The following is a 25,272-nucleotide window of genomic DNA, read 5'->3' as shown; positions in this document are numbered from 1 at the left end:
ACTGCCTGTAACGCCCGGTCCAGATTTTCTGGGGCGCAGGCGGGCCGGCCGTCCATAAGCAGATAGAGCTGGGTGTCATCAGCATATTGATGGCAACCCAGCCCATACCCTCGGGCCATCTGGGTAAGGGGGCGCATATAGATGTTAAATAACATCGGAGAAAGCACTGCCCCTTGAGGCACCCCACACTCAAGCGTGTGCCTCCGGGACAGTTCCTCCCCAATCGCCACCCTTTGTCCCCGACCGTCAAGGAAAGAGGAAAGCCATTGCAAGGCCAACCCCTGAATCCCTGCGTCGGCAAGGCGGCACGCCAGGAGCCGATGGTCGACCATATCGAACGCTGCCGATAGGTCCAACAACATCAGCACCGCCGAGCCGCCTTGATCCAGATGTCGCCGAAGGTCATCCACCAGGGCGACCAGCACCGCCTCCGTCCCGTGGCCCGGGCGAAAACCAGACTGGTAGGGGTCAAGGACAGAAGCGTCCTCCAGGAAGCTCTGTAGCTGCAACGCCGCTGCCCTCTCTATAAGTTTGCCCAAAAAGGGCAAATTCGATACCGGCCGGTAGTGTGCCAATTCGGTCGGATCTAACGTTGTTTTCTTCAGGAGGGGACGGACCACCGCCTCTTTGAGCGCCGATGGAAAATGTCCCTCCAATAGGGATCTATTTATGATATCCCGTATAGGATATCTTAGCTCCCTCTGGCAGGTCTTAATAAGCCAGGAGGGGCATGGGTCCAATTTACAAGTTGTTGGGCGTGCAGATAGGAGGATCCTGTCAACTTCTTCCAGGCTGAGCGCGCCGAAGCCGTCCAGGACACAATCCGAAGACAGGCACGGAGCCTCGGGTTCGCTAACTGTATCTAATGTGGCAGGGAAGTCGGAACGGAGCGATGCGATTTTATCCGCAAAAAAATTTGCAAAAGCCTCACAGCCAATTTCCAATTCATTAAAATTTGGTCTGCCCTGTGGCAGCGTTGTAAGAGTCCGAATTGTATTGAACAGTTGTGCCGGGCGCGAAGTTGCGGACGCAATCTCTGCCGCAAAGTAAGTTTTCTTTGCGGCCTTGACTGCCACCTCATAGGACTTCATAACCTCTCTATAAGATGTTCGAGTCGCTTCATCTCGGGTACGCCGCCATTGCCTCTCTAGTCGTCTGAGTCCTTGTTTCAACTGCCGCAACCCCTGGTTATACCAGGGTGTCGGCCTTGAACGAGGGCGCAGAGGACGCCTAGGCGCGATCTCATCGATGGCCCCGGTGAGCCTATTATTCCAAGACTCCACCAGGTCATCGAGGGAATCGCCAGGGAGCCAGGGATCCCGCAGGGCCGTCAGGAACCGTTCCGGGTCCATCATGCTCCGCGGGCGAGCTAAAATAAGCTCGCCGCCCAAACGGGGTTGGGGTGGGACGTCCACACGAGCCTTGAGGGCATAGTGATCCGACCATGGCACTGCTATAGAAGCAAGATCGTTCACTAAAACTCCCGACGCGAAGATCAAGTCTAACATGTGACCGGCCTGGTGAGTGGGTGTCGTAACTATTTGGGAGAGTCCTAGTGTCGCCATGGAAGACACTAGGTCCATCGCCTGATTGGAGGTCACGTCATCGGCATGAACATTGAAGTCACCCAGGATCAGAAGCCTCGGGTGCTCCAATGCCCATCCTGCTGCGGCCTCCATCAGTGATAGTAAGGCGCTGGCCGGTGCGTTAGGCGGTCGGTACACCAGCCAGATCGCCAACCCCTCCCCAACATCCCACGCCAGGCCGGCACACTCAATGCCCTTGATCTCCGGAGTCGGGAGGGCCCGGAAGGAGTAAGCCTCTCGAATGAACAGGGCCACCCCTCCCCCCCGCCCGCTAGTCCGCGACTGGTGAAAGACCGAGTATCCTGGGGGCGCCATCTGGGAGAGAGCTACGGTCTCTCCATCGCGAACCCAGGTCTCGGTCACGCATGCCAGGTCCATATCCTGCTCAAGCAGGAATTCCCGGAGGATGGAGGTCTTATTATTAATGGACCTGGCATTACATAACACCAGTGACGGAGGCGAGTAATTTCGCCTTGCCCCGCTACCTGTCACCATCGGGATGGGACACAGGCTGGAAGGTGGTCGAGCACTATCTTGTCTCGATCTCCTTCGCCTCCATTTCTGCCTGTTCCCACCGTCATACCTTCCCCTCCCCAGGAGTACCGGAATCCCCAGGCCAATCATCTCTCACTGGTGCCACCAACCCTCCACTGACCGATGTTCAGATTTGTCTCTTCTCAGCCGTCCCACCTCCGATTGGCCTATCAATAAGTACCCACTAATATCTAATGGTTACTTAATCTAATAGTTATTTAATCTACCCCCACCCAACCAATCCAATTCACCAGCTAACAATGATACTTTATAATTCCAATTGGCTTCTTAATTAAACTCTACAGTTATTTTCCCCTTCTCTCCAATTAATTTGCCATAAATAATTCCATTCAATTAGCTAGTCAATAACCAATTTTAAATAACCAATAATCAATCCAGTCTTAACAATTTAAATAACCAATAAATTACATCAATCTTAATAATTTGGGAGATAGGATCCAGTAGGTAGGAAGGGACAGTTTGTACCAGCTAAAGTGCCGGGGGCAATAAAGTGCAATGATCTTAATAGTCTTTTGGCTAAAGTGCTGCTGTTTTAATCCAGATGTTTTTAAGGTGCTGGTGACGAAGGAGTGCAATGATCTTAATTTAAAGTGCAGTAGTGTCTTGTAAAGTGCAGGGCCTTTGGAGTACAATGGTCTTCATTGAAAGTGCGGTAGTGTCTTATAGAGTGCAGATGACTTGGTCCGAGTCTTGGGCGCTGATCTCACATGAGGGTCAGCACGCCACCCAATAGGCCCGGAGACCTTCAGTCCTGACGATGGAAGGAGGGAGGGAGGGAAGGGGGGGAGAAGAAAACCAGGGCCGTCGTCCCGCCGGCAGACCCGCTGCCTCGGTACCTCGCCCAGTCCCGCAGTTCTTCTCGCCGTCGCCGCTACCTCTAGCCTCTCGACGGCGTCCTCTCCTTCTCCCTCCGCTTCCCAGCACTCCAGTCCACAGGCCTCCGGGGGGGTGGAGGTGGGGAGGGGGGGAGGCAGGGCCGTCGTCCTGCCGGTGACCAAGCCGCGCTGGCCCCTCGCCCCGTCTTGGGCTCACAGACGCCGCCGCCGGACAGGCGCCGCAGCCTCCAACCTCTCGCCGGCGCCTTCCAGCTCCCAGCTCCCCAGTCGATGGCTCACCCCTCCAGCACCACACTCCGCCGCCTGTTTTCAGGGCTCGGCGTTCCACTCTCCGCGCTCCACACTCTGACTCGGCTCCGCCGCACCCAGCACTCTCCCGCCGCGGCCCTTCGTCCGCGCCCAGCGCCTCCCTGCCACGGCCCTTGTCGTCCTCGGTGTCGTCCCGGCTGGTAAGCACTTTAGCTGTATTCTCTCTTTGTTTCCAAAGGAGGCAGTTCTAATTTCGCCTGTGCCTTCCCCAGCCGTTCTGTAGCTGGCACAATGTTTTGAGAAGGTTATTTGGGTGAAATACGCATCTAGCTTGTTGTTATGCGAGGAGCTTCAGCGTCCCGCTCCTCCTTGCCGCCGCCATCTTGCCTGGTTTGATTGGTATGGTGAACTTGTGCAAGTCCTTCAGGTATGAAAATATGGCTACATCTATGAAATAATTTGAAATATCCAGCTGAGGAAGGCCATTGATGCCGAAAGCATTCCTGGCACTGCAGTTATCTTCTGGCACTACAATTATTTTGCTCTTTAATTGATGTAAGCCTGGATGACCTGACACTAAAACCATTTTGCTCATTTAAATTGATGGAAACTTTGGATTAAGAAGACTGTGGACTATTGCTACTTGCTCTGGATGGATACACCCACCTTGATTGTATTGTAATAGACCATAGAAATACTGGGACCTTGTCACTATGGAAGACTGTTTAATTTCAACTGTATGACAGGGTTATTCATATGTATAAGAGGCCTTAAACAAGAGGGCTGTAATTAAGAGTGTGTTGAAAGGAAAGCTTATAGTTATTGTGGGCTTTCTGTGAGTGGTTGTGGCTACCCTTGTGTGTTTTTGTTTCTGTCATTAGTCCTGGCCAAACCCTCACCCCCTCCCGTTTTTTTGCTTATCCATCCCCAAATAGCCAGGAATTTCCCAAGCCAGAGTTGACAAACATACCCACTGCCCTTGAAGATAAGATCTGTTAGGTTCTGGGCCTCTTCTGTTGTTGTCCCACTGGTATGGAACAGCTTTCTGCAAGGGTGAGGAAGCCATCTGCTCTTGTTGTGAGGCTGTAGGACAGTGGCTATTAGCCACAGTGTGTGTGTGTGTGTGTGTGTGTGTATATATATAAATTTTGCCACTGTGTGACACTGAGTGTTGGACTGGATGGGCCATTGGCCTGATCTAACATGGCTTCTCTTATGTTCTTAACTACTTAAAAGACCCTATGGGACATGTCAAATGGGTCTGTCTCAATTGCTGGTTTCAATTATATTAACAGATTATTGTTGTTACTTATCTTGGGACCAGACTTGTGTTGGCAAAAAGGCAGGGGTATAAAAATAAAATATATTTTTATTTATTTGTTCAGATTTCTATTCCGCCCTCCCCACAAGTGGCATAAAAATGTCAAAACAAGTCAATGTGATAAAGGATAACAAAAACTGTGAATGGCATAAAATGTGAAAGATGCCTCACAAAGTGTATACACACATATGTATATATATACACACACACACACACATGGTTTTTCTTCAAATGCTTTTTTTGTTGCCATATGAATGAGCCTAGGGTGTCCTAGGACTGTAGCACTCCCTTCTTCCCCCTTCACAAGCCAACTAATGAAAGAAACCATAATTTGTCATTACGATGCATTTGATGTTCCTTCTTAAGTTTCCCACATGGGTTCTTCCTGCTCAAGACAAAACATCTTTCCCTTCCTTCCCACCACATTAACAATGTTTTATAGAAATAATACTGCTAAAAGGATGCATAGCACTGTGTCAGTCATGTATAAGGAACAAATGAATTTGGAACATGGGCCATTGGAAAGGCTCACAATGGCAAACACAGAAAACCCAAGAGGGAATATCTGGGTGCATTTCTGCTAGGTTTCTTCCTGCCTGTTCCTGATTGTTTAGGTCAGGCACTTTGACCTTGATAGAAGAAACTGTTCCCTAAGAGTTCAAAACTCTTTCCGCTAAGGGATATGACTATCACTTCTGTCCAGTAGGCAGTCATAAATGTGACTAGCCTTGACTAAGGCCAAGGCTTTTTCTGCCCTGGCCACAGCCTGGTGGAATGTACTCAGGGCCCTGCCAGATCTGTTACTATTCCGCAGGGCCTGCAAAACAGAGCTGTTCTGCCAGGCCTTGAATGAGGCAGCGGGCATCCAAATTACCTAAATGCTCTGCCTTGCTGAAATATTTCATCTTTTGATGGCCCATTTGAAGACTGATGATATTCTTTGATATTTTGGTTCCAGCTGGAAAATGTGTTAATGCCAATCAATCTTATCTCCTGCTGTGGATTCAGGTGGTCTTAACTGTTTTATTGTTATGTTTTATTGATCTTAAGTTTGGGTGTGTGATCTGCCCTGAGCCAGTTTGCAGGGTAGGGCAGAATATAAATCCACTAAATAAATAAATTAAATAACCAACTCTCCACCTTCATATATTATAGTGGCATTAAATAGCAGTGTGTTTTTTGCTGTGTTTATTTTGCAATGTGTAGGTTTCCCTTTAAACTTTCAAACTGAATGAGGCTAAAGTATTTATTCACCTTCCATTTCTAACCCACCCTCCCCACAAGTGGACTCAGTGCAGGTAACAACAAATAGCATAAAAACAATCAAAAACATCATAAGCCATTTAACAATAAAATTAAATATCAATTAGAATATAGATTAAAATATCAATTAAAATTATCAAGATGGCAACATAAACTATAATCCCATTTAAGGCCCCACAGCTTCTGCATGATATTGATAATCCTGTGGGCAGAGTAGAAGTTAAGACAACATTGTCAATACTCCCTCTTTTGCCAGCACAACACTGCTGATAGCTGAGACAGGAATGATGAGGCATCCCTTTCCCCCTCCTCACCGCACCCCCCGCAGTCAACATGTCGAATATGCTGGGAATCCACTTTCCTAGGGTTAGAAGGAACTTCTTTGGGAGGGGAAAGCAGGGAACATCTATGACCATCACATCCTCCACCTTACCAGCAACCTAATCCTATTTTTCAGCTCCATTTATGCATTTTGGCTCTGAGTGACCCTTCCTAATGGCTGCCCCCCACCCTCTCTTTTCCTGTAAGTAGAACTTGAGATTTTATTCCATTATTTGTATCTGAAGATGTGTGCTTGCACATGAAAGCTTATACTTTGAATAAAACCTTATCATCTGTTTTTTATTTTATTATTATTTTATTATATTATTTATCTTTAAAGTGCCACTGGACTCAAGCTTTGTTCAGCTGCTTCAGACCAACAGGGCTACCCACCTGAATTCTCCACTGGATCCAACCTGATTATCTCCAATTACTTCTATTTACTTCATCTAAGCCTTATCCCTAAGAACTTAAAATTTTACAAAAACTTTGCTTTGAGAAATTCAAAGTAGCTTTAGAAGATCTACATTTAATAGCTAAATGAACACTTTAAATGAACTACATTAACCAGCAATTTACACAAACCATCTCCTTTTCTGAGGTATTCTAAGGCCGTCAATTCTCACAGTAGGAGCTGTGAATGTCAACATCTCAGAAGCTGAATCCTTTTTAATTAAGAGCCATACATTTACTTTCTAAATAGTCATAGAAATTAAAAAAACAAACAATGACAGATACTCACCATAAGTGCAAATCATCTTACTTGCTTCCCTGAAGAGGAGAATTCCATTAGGAGATGACACATCAAAATTTAAACGCTGCGATCTAGAGAGGGAAAATTGAGCTGCACACATGCATTCACATGGTCCAATGAAATACAGTTTTGCATTTACTAATATGGAATATAATAAATAATTGAGTTGGGAGGGTCAAATCAATGTCCAGTTAGTCAACTAGCTCCTGTGGGAAGTTCACTGATAGGCAACAGCTCTCGCCTTCTCATTTCCAGCGTGCTTCTCAAAGATCTGCCTCTGATCACAGAGGTTCCATTTAGCAACCATAAATAGCTGCTGATTGATCTATTACCCATGAAGTTGCCTAATCCTCATATATATATATATATATATATATATATAAAACAAACATAATATGAAAAAATACAGAAAGAAAATATATATATCATAAAACAGAAAATAGAAAATGTTTTTCCCCCAACACCTCCTCCATTACATAAAAGATGTTTTTAAACTGTCTATAAAGCACAATAAAGATAACTTTGGTGGGCATAAATTTATATTCAACATTTTACATTTAAAATTACTTCTCGTTCTTCATTGCAATACATTAGGGTTGCCAAGTCCAATTAAAGAAAAATCTGGGGACTTTGGGGGCGGAGCCAGGAGACTTTGGGGAGACATTGGGGGTGATTTTGGGAGTGGAGCCAGGAACAAGGATGTGACAAGCATAATTGAACTCCAAGGGAGTTCTGGCCATCACATTTAAAGGGACAGCACGCCTTTTTAAATGCCTTTCTTCCATAGGAAATAATTAAGGATAGGGGCACCATCTTTTGGGGCTCATAGAATTGGACCCTCTGGTCCAATATTTTTGAAACTTGGGGGGTATTTTGGGGAGAGGCACTAGCTGCTATATGAAAAATCTGGTGCCTCTACCTCAAAAAATACCCCCCCCCAGAGCCCCCAATACCCATGGATCAATTCCCTATTATTCTCTATGGGAATCATTCTCCATAGGGAATAATAGAGTGCCTAGTAGACATTTCCCTCCCCCCCACGCTTTCTAAAGGGGGGGGAGGGCCTCCATACCAGGGAATCCCCCCTCCCTGCCCCCTCCCTCTCTCTCTCACACACACACAAATACTTACCATACTTGGTCTTCTTCCAGCAGAATTTGCTCGCTGTGAAAGCGAAAGCAAGGCTGCACAGGAAAAGAAAGGGAGGGGCCATTCCTGTTTCCTGTGCAGCCTTAAAGGGACACATTTTAAAAATGGATCCCAAGCTGTAAAACAACATGATGCCTACAGGTATGTTCTCTCTCCCCCCGCCCCCAGATTTTTTAAGAGTGGGGGAGGAGGCTGAAAATTCGGGGGTCCCCTGCCAGGGCAGGAGGGTTGGGAAGCCTACAATACATTTTAAACTACTTCTCATTCTAAATTTGTCTTCTTCTCGCATACATATAATATTTATTTATTTATTTTATGACTTCTATCCCGCCCTTCCCAACAAGTGGCTCAGGGCGGCTTACAACACAGGAATCGAACATAAATAGGCGTTAAACATAGAGCATTTAAATTTAAACATTAAACCATTTAAAACATTGAACCATTTAAAACATTTAAAACATTTAAAGCATTGGGGGCAGCAGACATCCAGTATAACTACGCTCAGTTTCTTGTACCAGCTAGTCATAGGTCAGCCGGAAGAGGGTTGTCTTACAGGCCCTGCGGAACTGGGGTAATACATACCCCATCTCTCTCTGAATTTCGAAATTCATCTATTTCTCTAATAAGTTGTTAGTTTCATATTCAGCCTAATCCTCTTTTAAAGGCATCTGTACCAGTGGCCATCACTACAAATTGGGGTAGCACATTCCAACCTTCAGACTTACTTTTTCTTTTAAGCTTCTTTTTTGTTTTAATGAAAGCTGGGAATTCAGAGAACCTGGTACACAGACTGCTATATTGCCATACCAATATAACAATATTCAACTGCTGATTTAAAAAAAAATAAAAACCAAACACATCTGAAAATGCCTTAGTGGCAAAGACTGGGGGGAGGCTGCTGCCAGGGGTCTGAGGCTGGGAAACTATAGGAAAATCTGCCATGTGGAAGTCTCAATGCTATTCTGCTGCACTGGCAGCCACAGCAGCAGTGAAGAAATGATGTGGAAAATACCCTTGTTAAGGAAGATGTCCTGCTCCATTAATGATTTCAGTTGCCCTTTTCCAGCTTTCACTGGAGAGACAGTTTGGTGTAGTGGTTAAGTACGCAGACTCTTATCTGAGAGAACTGGGTTTGATTCCCCATTCCTTCACTTGCAGCTTCTGGAATGGCCTTGGATCAGCCATAGCTCTTGCAGAGTTGTCCTTGAAAGGGCAGCTGCTTGTAAGAGCTCTCTCAGCGCCATCCACCTGTTGTGTGTTTGTAGGGGGGGAGGGAAGGCAAAGGAGATTGTGACTGCTCTGAGATTCTGAGTATAGGGCGGGACACAAATCCAATATCATCATCATCATCATCATCATCATCATCATCATCATCATCATCACCATCACCATCACCATCACCATCACCTTCTTCTTCCTCCTCTTCCTCCTTCTTGATGAAGCTGGGTGAACCATTTAGGGAGCTTATTTACACTAACAACCTCAAACAACTCACCAACAACAACAATGCAGCATCTCATCTGAGCATGGACGCCGGTACCAGAGCTTGCAATAAACCCAAGTGCCAACTTTGCTGCCACATACACCCAGACAACACAATCACTGGGCCTAACAGCTTTCCATGAAACTAACTTATATGGGTATCTGCTTGTGCTACTGGGGCTTCAGTGTATAAGGCAGGATGCAACAAAAGTTAGAGTACCACATTATTACAATCCACAGCTGGCACACTTTGTACTGGCTGGCTTCTCTGCGGCCCGTGGTTGAGCTGAGGGTCACAGCCCGTGGCATGGCTGTGGCGGAGCTGTCGGAAGCCAATGAGGTGGCAGCTTGATGTGCGCTCGTTGCAAAGCGACCGCTGTGTGCCTGTTCAAAGGCGGTCACTTGTTGGAGCACCTTCGCGAGGGTAATGTCTTTGTTCTCAGTTGCCAGCAACCTGTGGCACAGTTTCTCCTCCCGGACTCCCACTGCAAAGCGGTCGAGTAGGATCTCTTCCAGGGTGAAGTTGCAGGGTGAGACCTCAGAGCTTGGAGAGGTACTCTGCCACGGACTCGGCCTGCTGCTGCTGCCTTGTGTAGAAAGCATGTCTGCATGCGAAGTGGGTAGGTTGTGCAGATAGGTGGTCCGTCATCATCTTGATCAGGTTCTCATAGGTGGTGGCTGCAAGGGTGGTCAGTGCGATGAGTCGCTTCATCAGCTGAATGGTCTCCACCCCACAAGAACTCAGGAGGAGCAATTTCTTTTCCGCCGCTTCCTCCATCTTGTGTAGCTCAATGTAGTAGCTGAACTGGGCCACCCATGATTCCCACAGGTTGGGCTGGGTAGAGTTGAATTCAGGTAGCAGTTGTCCTGGAGTCACAGCCATGACCTCAACCACGGTGCGTTGCTGGAGCGTGGAGGAAAGCACTCGATGCATGGAGGGAGCTCGATGCATGGAGCTTGCGGTGTGGCTGGGTGAAAGGCTGACTGCTCAACAGGATCCCATCCTCGTTGCCAGTGTAATGTGCTGGGTTCGGACATGATTAGCAGTCAACATCCTTTATTAGCGAGTACATCACAAAGATCGCATGGTGGGGTCGGGTCCCCGATTATATACATTCACCTGGAACAACCCCCTTCCTAGTCAGGCCCAATTCTGACCAGTTAAACTTTGTGCCACAGATCTTCATAGGTGGATTGCCTGCGTCCCTTGCTGTCAGATGACCCGCGGTTTCCCACTGGTCACCTCAGCGCGTGTAGCTGCGCTGTGTTGTAAATTCAGGGAGCGAAATGCAAGACACAACAGCTTCCTTTACAGCATCTATGTCTACTGAAGATGGTCTATGAAGGCCACGTAGCCACTGTCCAAAATGCCTTGATGAACTGGCCATGATGGAAGGCTGTTTGGTAGAATGAGCAAAGGCCTGCAGAGGCCAATCAGGCCAGCTTGTAACACTGACAAATGGTGAAAATGATCTATCAAGAAATGGGCTGTGTTGTAAAATTATGTCCCTTCCTAGAACCAGTGAAAGAAGCAACCAGGTTTGCATTATTGTGAAATGATCTTGTTCTATTAAGGTAAAAAATAATGCTTGAACAACTAGGGGATAAAGAAAACATTCCCTTCAGTGCACAGTATGAGGAAAGAAAATAGGCACAGATGTATCCTGGATTCATAACTTTGGCTAAAAACTTAAAAGTCCAAAGAACCATCTTGGAGTAAAAAATCTTAAGAAATGGAGAATCACACCTAAATGTTTGCAGTTCATTAACCCGACACACAAACAGTTGTAGTTCACAGCCAGGTAGGCAGACCATAGTTATCTGGGGCCAGCAAGAGCTGCTGGAATGCTGGTTGTGGAAGGTGATTGTTGCTAATTGGGGAGGGTCTGTTTTGCATGGGGCTGACTGCTGGCCCAATCCTCTGCTGGGTCAGTCTTGAACAGTGTTAGGCTCCTCTCCACCAGAGGCTGACCACAGTCATCTCGGCACTGAGAAGGATCGAGAAGAGAGCTGCTGGAGAGAGTGTGTGATTTTATTTTTTGTCTTTCCTTAACTGCTGGGGAGAATTAGCTGAAGCTACTGTGCAGGAGGACATTGTTTGAGGGTGTGTGATCCAGGAAGGTGTCAAGCATGCGATTTTCAAAAGAACGAGTCAAGTGGATATAAAACTACGTTTATTGCTAAATCGAGATGCTCTCTTGGTTCAGGACCTGGAGTGATACCCAAAATACATTGATACACTTCTTTTAAGACATACTTCAAAGGATTCTCATGGGAGGGGGTAAAGAATGCCAGCTAGCGCATAAACTATCATAAATGTCTACATTCCCACTACGTTATCAGTATCTCGTCCTTGCTTTCCCAGATGGCCTACACTCCCATGTAGGAATGTATGGGAAAGTGTTACTTCTTCTCCTCTCACTACTAGTTTTGTTTCTCACTATTCTATTATCCCAAGCAGATCTCTGCAGATCTCTGAAGAAGTCCTCGGGTTCTCCACAAGGAAGAACAAGGACTGGTTTGATGAGAACAATCAAGAGATCCAAGATTTACTGGCGAAAAAGAGATCTGCCTACCAAGCACATCTTGCTCAGCCCTCCTGTCCTGGGAAAAAAGCAACCTTTCGCGCTGCATGTAGCAACCTCCAGCGCAAGCTTCGAGACATTCAGAACGATTGGTGGACCAAGCTTGCAGAGAGAACCCAGCTGTGTGCAGACACTGGTGATTTAAGAGGGTTCTATGAAGCCCTGAAGGCAGTATATGGTCCATCGTATCAGGTTCAGAGTCCCTTGCGTAGTGCAGACGGCCAAGTGCTCCTCACAGACAAGGCATCCATACTGAACCGGTGGTCGGAGTACTTTCAGGTTCTCTTCAGTGCCAACCGCGTAGTTCAAGATTCAGCAATCCACCTCACCCCACTTCAACCAGTGAAAACAGAGTTGGATGAGATCCCCACCCTAGAAGAGACTGTTAAAGCCATCAAGCAACTGAAAAGTGGCAAGGCAGCAGGAGTTGATGGAATTCCACCAGAGATTTGGAAGCATGGGGGCACAGTACTACATAGCTCACTTCACAAAGTACTTGTCACCTGCTGGGAACAAGGCAAATTACCACAGGACTTTCGCGATGCAAGCATCATCACCCTATACAAGAACAAAGGGGAAAAGTCAGACTGCGCCAACTACTGGGGGATAACCCTGCTCTCCATCGCAGGCAAAATCCTTGCCAGAATACTCCTGAACAGACTGGTGCCCACCATTGCAGAAGAACTCCTCCCAGAGAGCCAGTGCGGCTTCAGAGCTAACAGGAGCACCACCGACATGGTATTTGTTCTCAGGCAGCTCCAAGAGAAATGCAGGGAACAGAACAAGGCTCTGTATGTGACTTTTGTCGACCTTACCAAAGCTTTCAATACCGTTAGCAGGAAAGGCCTGTGGCAAATCTTGGAACGTTTAGAATGTCCCCCAAGGTTCCTCAGCATGATCATCCAGCTACACGAAGACCAGCGAGGCCAAGTCAGACACTGCAACGACCTCTCGGAGCCCTTCCCAATAGGCACAGGTGAAAAGCAAGGCTGCGTTCTCGCGCCAACTCTCTTTACGATCTTCTTTAGCATGATGCTTCAAAGAGCCGCAGTAGATCTAGATGATGACGACGGTGTCTACATCCGCTATCGCACCGATGGCAGCCTGTTCAACCTGAGGCGACTAAAAGCCCACTCCAAGACAATGGAAAAACTCATCCGAGAGCTACTGTTTGCTGATGATGCTGCACTCGTCTCCCACTCGGTATCAGCTCTGCAGCATATGACGTCCTGCTTTGCAGAGGCTGCCAAGCTATTCGGCCTAGAAGTTAGTCTGAAGAAGACAGAAGTTCTCCACCAGCCTGCACCCCAGGAAGATTATCACCCTCCCTGCATCACTGTGGGTGAATCAGTTCTGAAGACAGTCCAGCAGTTCAGCTACCTGGGGTGCATCATCTCCTCAGATGCCAAGATCGACAAGGAGATTGACAACAGGCTGGCAAAGGCAAACCGTGCATTTGGCCGACTGCACAAAAGAGTGTGGAGCAACAAGCATCTGAAAAAAGGCACAAAGATCAATGTTTACAAAGCGGTTGTGATGACAACCCTCATCTACGGCTCCGAATCGTGGGTTTTATACCGTCATCACCTGCGACTCCTCGAGCGCTTTCATCAGCGCTGCCTTCGCACCATCCTCAACATCCACTGGAGTGACTTTGTGACCAACACTGAAGTCCTCAAGTGGGCGGAGGTTACCAGCATCGGGGCACTGCTGTTGAAGACGCAGCTGCGCTGGGCAGGGCATATTTCTAGGATGGAAAACCACCGCCTTCCCAAGATTGCCCTGTATGGCGAACTCTCCACCGGCCATCGAAATAGAGGGGCACCAAAGAAGAGGTACAAGGACTCCTTGAAGAAATCCCTTGGCACCTGTCGCATCAACCATCACCAGTGGTCTGACCTAGCCTCAGATCGCAAAGCATGGACGCACACCATCCACCAGGCTGTCTCTTCCTTTGAGAACGCACGCATAGCTGGTCTTGAGGACAAAAGGAGATTGAGGAAGAATCGCACTGCTACAGCACCAACCCTAAATCAGACTTTTCCCTGCAGCCACTGTGGCCGGACCTGCCTGTCCCGCATTGGTCTTGTCAGCCACCAGCGAGCCTGCAGCAGACGTGGACTATTGCACCCTTCTTAAATCTTTGTTCGCGAAGCCAAGCCGAGAGAGAGAGAGAGAGAGATTATCCCAAGCAATAAAGCAATAAAGCAAGAGGGGGGAAAGGAAAGAATAACAGAACCAAGTCACACTGACTCTACATGATGTTTCACAGACCAGTTTCAAAGAGAGCTATAAAACCATAGATCACCATTGAGTTTTTACCGTGCTTGACATACTGCCCCCCCTTTATTCAACATTGAGGTTTATGTGGAAACGCTTTGCAAAATTTGGTGATTAACTCAGGGGCCAATACATTCTGCTCTGCCACCCATTGATTTTGACTGGCAGGGAAGTGTTTTCACTTGATCAAATAATACAACACTCCACGTTTAATTTTTGCATCTAAAATTTCTTGCACTTCATGATGACTGATTCCCAATCTGGATAGGTTGTGGAGCTGGCGGTCGAGGGTGCCAAGGGGTACCACCCGAGTCTCTGCGCAAAAGACTGCAATGAAAGACAGAGTGTATTTTACTAAACAGTTTGGGTAATTCCAGTTCCACAGTCACTTTGTTGATTACCCGCTTGATTTTAAACGGCTCTAAAAACTGATAAGCCAGTTTCTTGGAAGGCTGATTCAGTGGTAAGTTTTTGGTTGATATGAACACTGTATCCCCCACCCTGAAGTCCCACGCTGGGATGTGTGATTTGTCATACTGTTTTTTATAAGCTTCCTTGGCCGCTTCCAAGTTCTCCAGTATGCGATTCCAACTCTTCCCTAATTTTCCCCACCACTGTTCAAAAGTTGTGGGGTCTCTAGGCCCCTCTCCCCCGGCAACAACGGGACAGGCTTGCCCTCATACCCATTCACTATCTGGAAAGGTGAAGCCTTGGTTGAGCTGTGAACACTATTGTTATACCCATACGGCGAATGGCAGCAGATCCACCCAGTTGGATTGTTGGTGAATACTGCTCTAGAAGCACATTCACTCGTTCTTTTTGGCCGTCCGTTTGGGGATGGTAAGCTGAGCTCAAGCCCTGTTCTATACCCATCAATTTACAAAACTCCTGCCAAAAGTTGGCAACTAATTGCAGGCCGCAGTCACCAATTATCTTATCTGGGAACGAGCGGATTTTCACAATGTGATGAAAAAACAGGTACGCCAGTTTTTTGGCCGTAGGCAGTTGCGCACATGAAATGAAATGTGCTTGCTTTGAAAAGGTGTCCACTACTACCAGAATTACGGTTTTCCCTTGCAAGATGGGCAATTCTGTTTTCACCCTGGCTTTCTGGTCGTGGCCTCCTTTACCGCTCTGCTGCTGGTGTTGTAAGGCCACTCTTTTCATGTTGGTCTCTACTTCGCCAGCCAGTTGTATCCACCCTATCAGGGTGGTCAGCCTCGCTTGCTGCAGGGCCCGATCCAGTACACTCGCTTTCAGCCCTTGGGTGAAATGCTCGATCTTTATCAGCTCGCTCCATCCCCTCACCTTAGCTGCATTGGAGCGGAACTCGGCTGTGTACTCGTGGATCAACTTAGATCCTTGCTGGATGTTCCTCAGGGTGGCCAGTGCGCGGGTCTCCTGCAGGGGGTCTTCATACTGGGTCAGTAGCGCCTGGAGGAAGGTGGCCATGTCGTCCAGCTCCGGGCTTATTGCCTTGTACAAGCTCACGTACCAGCGCTTAGCTGCCCCCTTTAGCTTCGACCCGAGGTAATCGACCCTGCTGAATTCATCTGGGAAGGTGTTCCCCCAGTAGTGCATGTAGCTGTTAGCTTGGATGGTGAAGTACTCCACTTCTTCTGGGTCCCCATCAAAAGTGGCTTCCAACTCTCTTCCTCACCCCCCCTTCCCAGGGAAGAGGCACCCCTGTTAGCTGCGCCCTGGGCGGGATCACTGAGGGTCTAGCCACAGGCAGTTGTGGGATTCCTCTTGGGTCTATCGGTCTCAGGATATGATCAACCTGCTTACTGAATTCTTTGGCCATGAGGGTGGCCGTTGCTTGCATCTCGTCCCGCAACCCCTTGGCGACCCCTTCGACCTCTTTCCTCACCATCAAGTGGAACTTTCGGGCCACTTCGTCTTCTTCTTCCCCATGACCCGATGGTTCTTGGGGTCCTTCCACCTCCGTCTCTAACCGGGGGGCTTCGGCTCCCGTGCACGCGACAGCAGCGGCGCCACACTCCTCCCCGGGCTTGCCCGCCTCATCAGTCCCCAAGGTCATTCTCATCTGACGCATGTGCGTGGTCAAGATGGCATCTCTGCATGTTGGAGCCTCATCCATCATGGTGGTAGATGTGCGTGGTTGCCACTGATGGAGGGTGACCAAGAGTTGTTGGATGTGGAGGGGTGAGCCTCTCCCAACGACTCTTCGGGCGTCCAGCACGTGCCACAGTGGTGTTGATGCTCTCGCCCCTTCTTCAGGTTCTAGAAGTTCACTGGTTTCTGGAATCTTTTCAGCCATCTGGTTACAAAGTTGCCAGGGCCATTAAACTTCTTCTAGGATCACTCTCAAAACGTCAAGCATGCGATTTTCAAAAGAACGAGTCAAGTGGATACAAAACTACGTTTATTGCTAAATCGAGATGCTCTCTTGGTTCAGGACCTTGAGAGTGATACCCAAAATACATTGATATACTTCTTTTAAGACATACTTCAAAGGATTCTCACAGGAGGGGGTAAAGAATGCCAGCTAGCGCATAAACTATCATAAATGTCTACGTTCCCACTACGTTATCAGTATCTCGTCCTTGCTTTCCCAGATGGCCTACACTCCCATGTAGGAATGTATGGGAAGGTGTTACTTCTCTCACTACTAGTTTCGTTTCTCACTATTCTATTATCCCAAGCAATAAAGCAAGAGGGGGGAAGGGAAAGAATAACAGAACCAAGCCACACTGACTCTCCATGATATTTCATAGACCAGTTTCAAAGAGAGCCATAAAACCATAGATCACCATTGAGTTTTTACCATGCTTGACAGAAGGAAGGGAAGGAGACAGTAGCGGCAGCCGCTCTTTCAGCGGCTTGCTGGTCCTTCCTGCTGCTGCTGGCCTGCCCCCTCAACCCATCACCGACAATGAGCACACTGGAGCATAGGAGCCGGGAGCCTTTAGCATGGTTTTACCTGGCGATCAACTGATTGGTGGGGGGGAGGCACCTTTAAAGTCAACCAGGACTGCGTTCCTGCTCAATATGGCTTGCTCTCCATAAGCATTTGAGTACACCCAGGGCTTGTTTTGTAGAAAAAAGACCAGCAGGAACTCATATGCATATTAGGCCACACCCCCTGACATCACCATTGTTTCACACAGGGCTTTTTTGTGGGAAAAGCCCAGCTGGAAATCATTTGCATATTAAGCCACACACCCTGACACCAAGCCAACTGGAACTGTGTTCCTGTGCATTCCTGCTCAAAAAAAGCCCTGAGTACACCACTGAAAAGCTCTACAGCCCAATATTACACAACCACGCTAAGATCTGGCAGATGGCAAAAATGAAAGCAAAGCCTTTATTTATCATCAAGCACAATTTGATACTGTGTAACATATTTTAACCATGTCAAAGTGTATTGTATTATGCATTTTAACCTGTAAAACCTAATGCGATACACAACTCAAGAAAAAGCTAACCCATCCCTGATGATGTTCTCTAAAGGGAACAATAGAGATTTTCTGCATACCAATAAGCAAATGAATACAATGAATATGCTAAGCAGTTTCATGAACTCCCTCCTCTTTGGAGATTTACTCTAATTTAGTAGTAGTAGTAGATAATTTACTCTAATTGTTCCTCTTTGTTTCTGTTTACCACCGGCAGTATATGTAAAGGTGCTTCCTTAAATTCTCTGAAGGTTTATCGCCACCAAAAATAACTCTTTGGGGGCATTATTAATTCTGGACACTCACTATGTGGGGCAGGGGGAACAATTACTATGTCTAAAATAGAAAATTAATCCATGCATAGCCACAACTAAGATATCAAAATGCAGATCTTAGATTATAAAGAATAGATTGATTTCAAGTGAAAAAATATAGCTTTTGCCTGAAAGCCAAATTTCAAATTAAAAAGGTAAAGGTAGTCCCCTGTGCAAGCACCAGTTGTTTCTGACTCTGGGGTGATGCTGCTTTCACAACATTTTCACGGCAGACTTTTTACGGGGTGGTTTGCCATTGCCTTCCCCAGTAATCTATGCTTCCCCCCCAGCAAGCTTGGAAGGATGGAAGGCTGAGTTAACCTTGAGCCGGCTACCTGAAAACCCAGCTTCCACTGGGGATCGAACTCAGGTCATGAGCAGAGCTCAGGACTGCAGCTTAACACTCTGCACCACGGGACTCTTAATTTCAAATTACCTGTGGTCAATTAACTCCATAGTCAAATACATTTTATGTAGTTTCTTTTTTTTTAAAAAAATCTATGACTTCCTTTAAAGAGCAAATAAATTCAAAAATGGAAAAATTCTGCATCAATATCTTTATGCAATCTGCTGGATACACCCAGCAACCAAGTTATTATTACAATAATTGTCTTGACATTTCTTTCCCCTATTCTGGATTCAGAATCCATGACATCATCATAAACTTCACTTTTTCCTTCTTCACAACTATTAGAGCACCCGGAAACTTCAACTGGTGCAGAATGCCGTGGCCCGGGTCTTTATGGGGACCCCATGCACAGCTCATATCTCTCCTGTGCTGTAGGAGTTGCACCGGCTTCCGGTGGAGTACTGGATTAGATTCAAGGTGCTCGCATTAACCGTTAAGACCCTTAAAAGACAAGGACCCACCATACATTCAAAACAATCTCTCCTGGCACCCCCCCCCCCAAGAGGGTCTTGTGCTCTAGTGTCCAATATTTGCTGGTTGTCCTGCCCCAAGAGAGATCCAGCTGTCATCCACTCAGGCCAGGGCCTTTTCTGCCCTGTCCCCAACCTAGTGGAACGCTCTGTCAATTTCCATCCGGACCCTGCAGGAATTACTACCATTTCACAGGGCCTGCAAGGCAGAGACATTCCACCAGGTATTTGGTTGAGAATAGCTATGGTTTACATATGGCACTCCCTCTTCTGCTCTCACTCCTCCTGCGAAATAGCAGCATCACCTGGTTTTGATGCCATCTGGTTTTTGGAAACTGAAATGTTTTTAATTTGGTTTTATCTGTTTCTGGGATGCAAATTGCTGTCAACTGACCTGAGCCCAGCTGCTGGGAAGTGCTGACAAAAATTCAAATAAATAAATGCCTTGCTTCTGCATTGTTTGAATACTTTTAAGATGTGTAGTGTATTGCACTCTACCATGTGGACAACAGAGGCCGAAATCACTATTATGCAACTTATTAGAAGAAATTCCATATTCCAGTCTTCACAGACCCCCAAAGCAGCTTGCAGAATGGTCTACTAAAGATACAATGTAATCGTAACAACTCTTAACAGCCAAGAATCTAAAAAAGTTAAAAAATTAAAATATGAAAAGTTGGAAGACTAAAACCAGGCAACAGGAGAGCTGATTAGCTAAACTTGAAAGGCACTGTAACCATTTTGTGAAAATATTGTAGGTTAGTGTAGACAGTGCTCAAGAAGTCTCAGAATGCTGCACAGTGTTGGGGCCACAACCAAGAAAGATCTATTACAACCCACTGATTTTCTGATGGTGGTGGGATACAGAACAGGATCTCTCCAGATGATCTCACTGTAGAGATACACTAATGTTGGAGAAGGCTTAACTGAGGTACCCTAGCCCCAAACTCTTAGGGCTTTTAGATCAAAACTTTGGACCTAGAAAAATTGGCAGGCAATGAAGCTGTAGCAGAACAGGTGTTTTTGTAGTTGTTGTTCAGTCGCAGTCAAGTCCGACTCTTTGCGACTCAATGGACAAAGTCACACCAGGTCCTCCTGTCTTCCACCATCCTCCAAAGTCTGCTCAAATTCATGTTTGTTACATCAGTAACACTGTCCAGCCATCTCATCTTTTGCTGTCCCCTTCTTTTTTTGCCTTCTGCCTTTCCTAGCATTAGGATCTTCTCCAGGGAGTGCTCCCTTCTCATTCGGTGGCCAAAGTATTTGAGCTTCAGCATCTGACCTTCCAGTGAACAGTCTGGGTTGATTTCCCTTATCAACTCAACTGATTTGATCTTCCTGCAGTCCAAGGGACTCTTAAGAGTCAACTGATTTGATCTTCTTGCAGTCCAAGGGACTCTCAAGAGTCTTCTCCAGCACTACATCTCAAACAGGTGTACCATGCTTTAATTTGCCAGCCCATTAATAACCAGGCAGACATTTTTTAGGCTACTTGAAGTTTCCAAGGACTGTTCAAAAGTAGCACCATTCTACAGTATAGTCCAGTCCGGAAGTCACCAGTATACAGGTAATGTCGCTAGGTCAGAATTCTTCAGGAAGCAACTCTTATTAGTCTAACCTAGCAAAAAGAATCACTCTTGGCTGTAGCTCATGGACCATAGGCACTAGGGTGCCTATGGACACCTTTTCTTGCATCTTCTGAGCATTTGCAGGAAGTGGGCGCATCCAGGTGCAACCTGCTTTGACCCTCCCAAAGGGTCAGCAGCAGCAGGCCAACCCAACCTAAGATAGTCCAAGCTATTACGTTCCGGGAGGAGGCTAGGAAATTAAATCTTTGCTTCCTGTTCCCAAGCCTGCCACCTCCAGTAGCTGCAGGTGGGAAGAAAACATAATGGCCAGCACATGTGAGAACAGCCATTCCCGCTCACAGTTGTTCACATCCTCTTGTCACTGCAACTAGCTGGCGACCAAAGAGCCTTTGCTGGCTTGGGGAGAGGGAGTGCTCTCTTCCCCCTGCCAGTCACCTTCTTTTCCTCCTGAGCAGCAACCTGGGGAGGAAAGGTGACTCACTGGCTTGAAGGGAGGAGGGAGGAAAACCCTGCAAGCCAGTCACCTGAAAACTAAGCTTGTGGTTTTGTGGTTGGCCTCGTCTCTTTTGACAGCCATTTTGACAGCTTACCACTTCATGTCAAAAGCCCGAAGGTGCCCAAAGGCTCAAAAAGGATGGGGACCTCCTGCTATAGCCAGTATTAATATAACCAGGAGCAAAGATGAGACCAGGAGGTCACAAAAACTGCTTATTGGTTTTCAAGATAAGTTTTCAAGATACATACAACACAGGTTGAATGTCATCTCAAATAAGGTCTACCTCTATTTTGTCAGGATAAAGACTATCCTTGCCCCTGATTCTAGCAAACAGCAAATCCAAAGTGAGAAACACAGTAAGAACAACAACACCAAAAATAACTGTGTACATAATCCAAAATATAATGAACTTATGGGTATTTAATGATTTGCAGATACATTCTTAAGAGTAAAGTATCAACATAGATTGTGCAAAGAAAAACATGTGCACATAACATAACTATATAAAAGTCTGGTGAAGTTTTTATGAGTTCCAGTCCACAGCAATAATGTGCTTCTTGCCAATTTCACAGACTTAAGCAAAAATGGGGAGAGATCCTGATATACAGCTAAAGTGCCAATTTCACATATGTCCCCTTGAAATATTTCTACTAATGCTGCAGAACTTGTGAATTCAGTTCTTTAATAAAATTTCTCTGCAAAATGAGACTCCTTTGAGCTAGCTAGCCTGTCAGAAGAAAGACTTTTTGTGGATCCATTCACATACTACCTGTTGGATTTCTGCAAAGTCTATGCAATTAAATACAAAAAAGCCAAAGGGCTGTTGCAATCACAGTTACTAATATGTACTGTTATTGAAAATTACAACGGTTCAAAATGCAATATAACGATAAATATGTAGGTTATACACAAATACAATGTGCAAGTGATGCCTGTCCAATGCAATGCAATAAAGTCTTAAATTTCAACTATCGAAGTCTAACTATCAAAGTCTCAGTTCTTTGAGGGTCATCTAGTTCAACCCTTTGCACAACGATGGAAATTCACAAATATCTCCCACCCACAAACACCCAGATACCACTGCTTCATGCCCAGAAGATGGGAAATCTCCTCCAAACTGGCCGGGAGACAATTGCTTCCTGACACCAATGTGGCAACTGGCATTTCCCTGGGCATGTAAGAAAGGGCCACAAGAACTAAGCACTGATGCAACCCTTCCTGCCATCCTTTCCATGATCTGCCTAATTCACAGAATCAGCATTGCTGTCAAATGGCCACCTAGCCTTTGCTTAAAGCCTCCAAAGAAGACGAGCCCAACACCTCCCAAGAAAGCCTGTTCTACTGAGGAACCACTCTAACTATCAGGAACTTCTTTGGAATGTTTAGCTGGAAATTCTTTTGATTCAATTTCAACCCAATGGTTCTGGTCCGACCTTCTGGGATCACAGAAAACAACTTTGCATCATCCTCTATATGACAGCCCTTCAGGTACTTGAAGATGGTGATCATATCACATCTCAGTCGTCTCCTCTCCAGATTAAACATACCCAGCTCCTTTAACCTTTCCTCATAGGACTTGGTCTCCAGACACCTCACCATCTTTGTGGCCCTCCTCTGGACACATTCCAGCTTGTCTGTATCCTTCTTAAATTGTAGTGCCCAAAACTGAAGATAATACTCTAGGTGAGGTCTAACCAGAGCAGAGTAAAGTCATAACCATCACTTCACATGATCAAGATGTGATGAAGATTCTGTTGATACAGCCCAAAATTGCATTTGCCTTTTTAGCTACCGCATCACACTGCTGACTCATGTTCTGTATATAGTCTAGTAAGACCCTTAGGTCCTTTCCCCACACACTACTGCTGAGACAAGTCTCCCTCATCCTGACAGGTCAGTAGTTACACAGATCCCCCTTTCCCCCCTTCTTGAAGATGGGGTCAACATTAGCCCACCTCCAATCTTCTGGCACCTCACCTGTTCTCCAAGAATTCTAAAAAATAATGGACAAAAGCTCAGAAATCACATCTGTGAGTTCTTTTAGTATCCTTGGGTGCAATTCATCTGTCTCTGAGGAATACGATCCATTTAAAGAAACTAGGTGTTTATGTACTACCCTCATGCCAATCCTAGGCTGCAACTCCCTTCCCTCATCATGTGTTCTGTTTTTGCCATGTTGAGCACCGTTTTCCTTGCAAGAGAAGATTGAAAAAAAGCAAGAATTAAACTTAGAATCACAGAGTTGGAAGGGGCTATACAGGCCATCTAGTCCAACCCCAGAGCATCCCTGACAAGTGTTCATCCAGCCTCTGCTTAAAGACTGCCAGTGAGGGGGAGCTCACCACCTCTCTTGATAGCTGATTCCACTGTTGAACAACTCTTACTTTAAAAAAAGGTATTCCTAATATCCAGCCAGTCCCTTCCCACCCTTAACTAAACCCATTATTGTGAGTCCTATCCTCTGCTGCCAACTGGAAAAGCTTCCTGCTCTCCTCTAAGTGACAAGCCCTTCAAATACTTAAAGAGAGCAATCATGTGCCCCCTCAACCTCCTCTTCTCCAAACTGAACATTCCCAAGTCTCTTAGACTGTCCTCTTAGGGCTTGGTCTCCAGTCCCTGATCATCCTCATCACTCTCCTCTGCACCTGCTCCATTCCATTGCTCTCCTCTGCACCTGCTCCATTCCGTCCACATTCTTTTTGAAGTGAGGCCTCCAGAACTGCACGCAATACTCCAGGTGCAACCTGACCAATGCACTGTACAGCAGGACTATGACTTGCTATTTGGATGTTATGCCTCTGATCACGTTAGCATTTTTTTTTTGGCCACTGGCTGCTCATATTTGGTCCACCTGTGCCCAAGATCTTGTTCACAAACACTGCTACCCAGAACCAAGCCCTGTGGCACCCCATTGGACACCTCCCTCCATTCAGAAGAATTGCCATTAAAAATTATTCTTTGAATGTAGCTCTCCAATCATTCCCTATCCACCTAACTGCCCTAGAGTCCAGAGCACAATCCTCTAGTGTACCTATCAGAACATCATGGAGAACCTTGTCAAAAGCTTTAAAATCCAGGTAAACAATATCAACAGCATTCCCTCAATACAGTAAGCTTGTCACTTGATCAAAGAAGATAATGGGGTTGGTCTGGCAGGACCTGTTGAGGACAAATCTAAGCTGACTTCTCCCTGGATCACGAAGTTGTTCTTTAGTTGTTCTTTCCTGTTCTTTCAGTGGGTCTACCATGTCCTTTTCCTTACTTTGAACATAACAAAAGAAACCTTTTTGTTGTTTTTAGCATCTCTAGATAAGCTCATACTAAGTTTTAGCTTTTCTAACACCCTCCCTACAAGCACTGGTTAAGAACATAAGAACATAAGAGAAGCCATGTTGGATCAGGCCAACGGCCCATCCAGTCCAACATTCTGTGTCACACAATGGCAAAAAATTTTATATATACACACACACTGTGGCTAATAGCCACTGATGGACCTCTGCTCCATATTTTTATCTAAACCCCTCTTGAAGGTGGCTATACTTGTGGCCACCACTACCTCCTGTGGCAGTGAATTCCACATGTTAATCACCCTTTGGGTGAAGAAGTACTTCCTTTTATCCGTTTTAACCTGTCTGCTCAGCAATTTCATCGAATGCCCACGAGTTCTTGTATTGTGAGAAAGGGAGAAAAGTACTTCTTTCTCTACTTTCTCCATCCCATGCATTATCTTGTAGACCTCTATCATGTCACCCTGCAGTCGACGTTTCTCCAAGCTAAAGAGCCCCAAGCGTTTCAACCTTTCTTCATAGGGAAAGTGCTCCAGCCCTTTAATCATTCTAGTTGCCCTTTTCTGGACTTTTTCCAATGCTATAATATCCTTTTTGAGGTGCGGCGACCAGAACTGCACACAGTACTCCAAATGAGACCGCACTATCGATTTATACAGGGGCATTATGATACTGGCTGATTTGTTTTCAATTCCCTTCCTAATAATTCCCAGCATGGCGTTGGCCTTTTTTATTGCAAACGCACACTGTCTTGACATTTTCAGTGAGTTATCTACCATGACCCCAAGATCTTTCTCTTGGTCAGCCTCTGCCAGTTCACACCCCATCAACTTGTATTTGTAGCTGGGATTCTTGGCCCCAATGTGCATTACTTTGCACTTGGCCAAGTAATATTCATCCTTGGTCA

At 46.3% G+C, this 25,272-nt stretch overlaps 1 protein-coding gene across 3 annotated transcripts in view; it reads right to left on the bottom strand.

Moving 5' to 3' along the window:
• Window positions 1-25,272, bottom strand: part of RANBP17 (RAN binding protein 17) — a 573,906-nt gene that overhangs the window by 138,093 nt on the left and 410,541 nt on the right. For all 3 annotated transcript variants that reach the window (XM_060232795.1, XM_060232776.1, XM_060232786.1), the window contains one exon: window positions 6,874-6,956. In XM_060232795.1, the coding sequence (XP_060088778.1) occupies window positions 6,874-6,956 (83 nt within the window). The remainder of the gene's footprint in view (window positions 1-6,873; window positions 6,957-25,272) is intronic.

This window comes from Heteronotia binoei, chromosome 1 (assembly GCF_032191835.1).
Source record: "Heteronotia binoei isolate CCM8104 ecotype False Entrance Well chromosome 1, APGP_CSIRO_Hbin_v1, whole genome shotgun sequence".
Classification (NCBI taxonomy): domain Eukaryota; kingdom Metazoa; phylum Chordata; class Lepidosauria; order Squamata; family Gekkonidae; genus Heteronotia; species Heteronotia binoei.
Note: the sequence above shows the minus strand (reverse complement) of the source record. Positions and strands in the feature narration are given on the sequence as shown.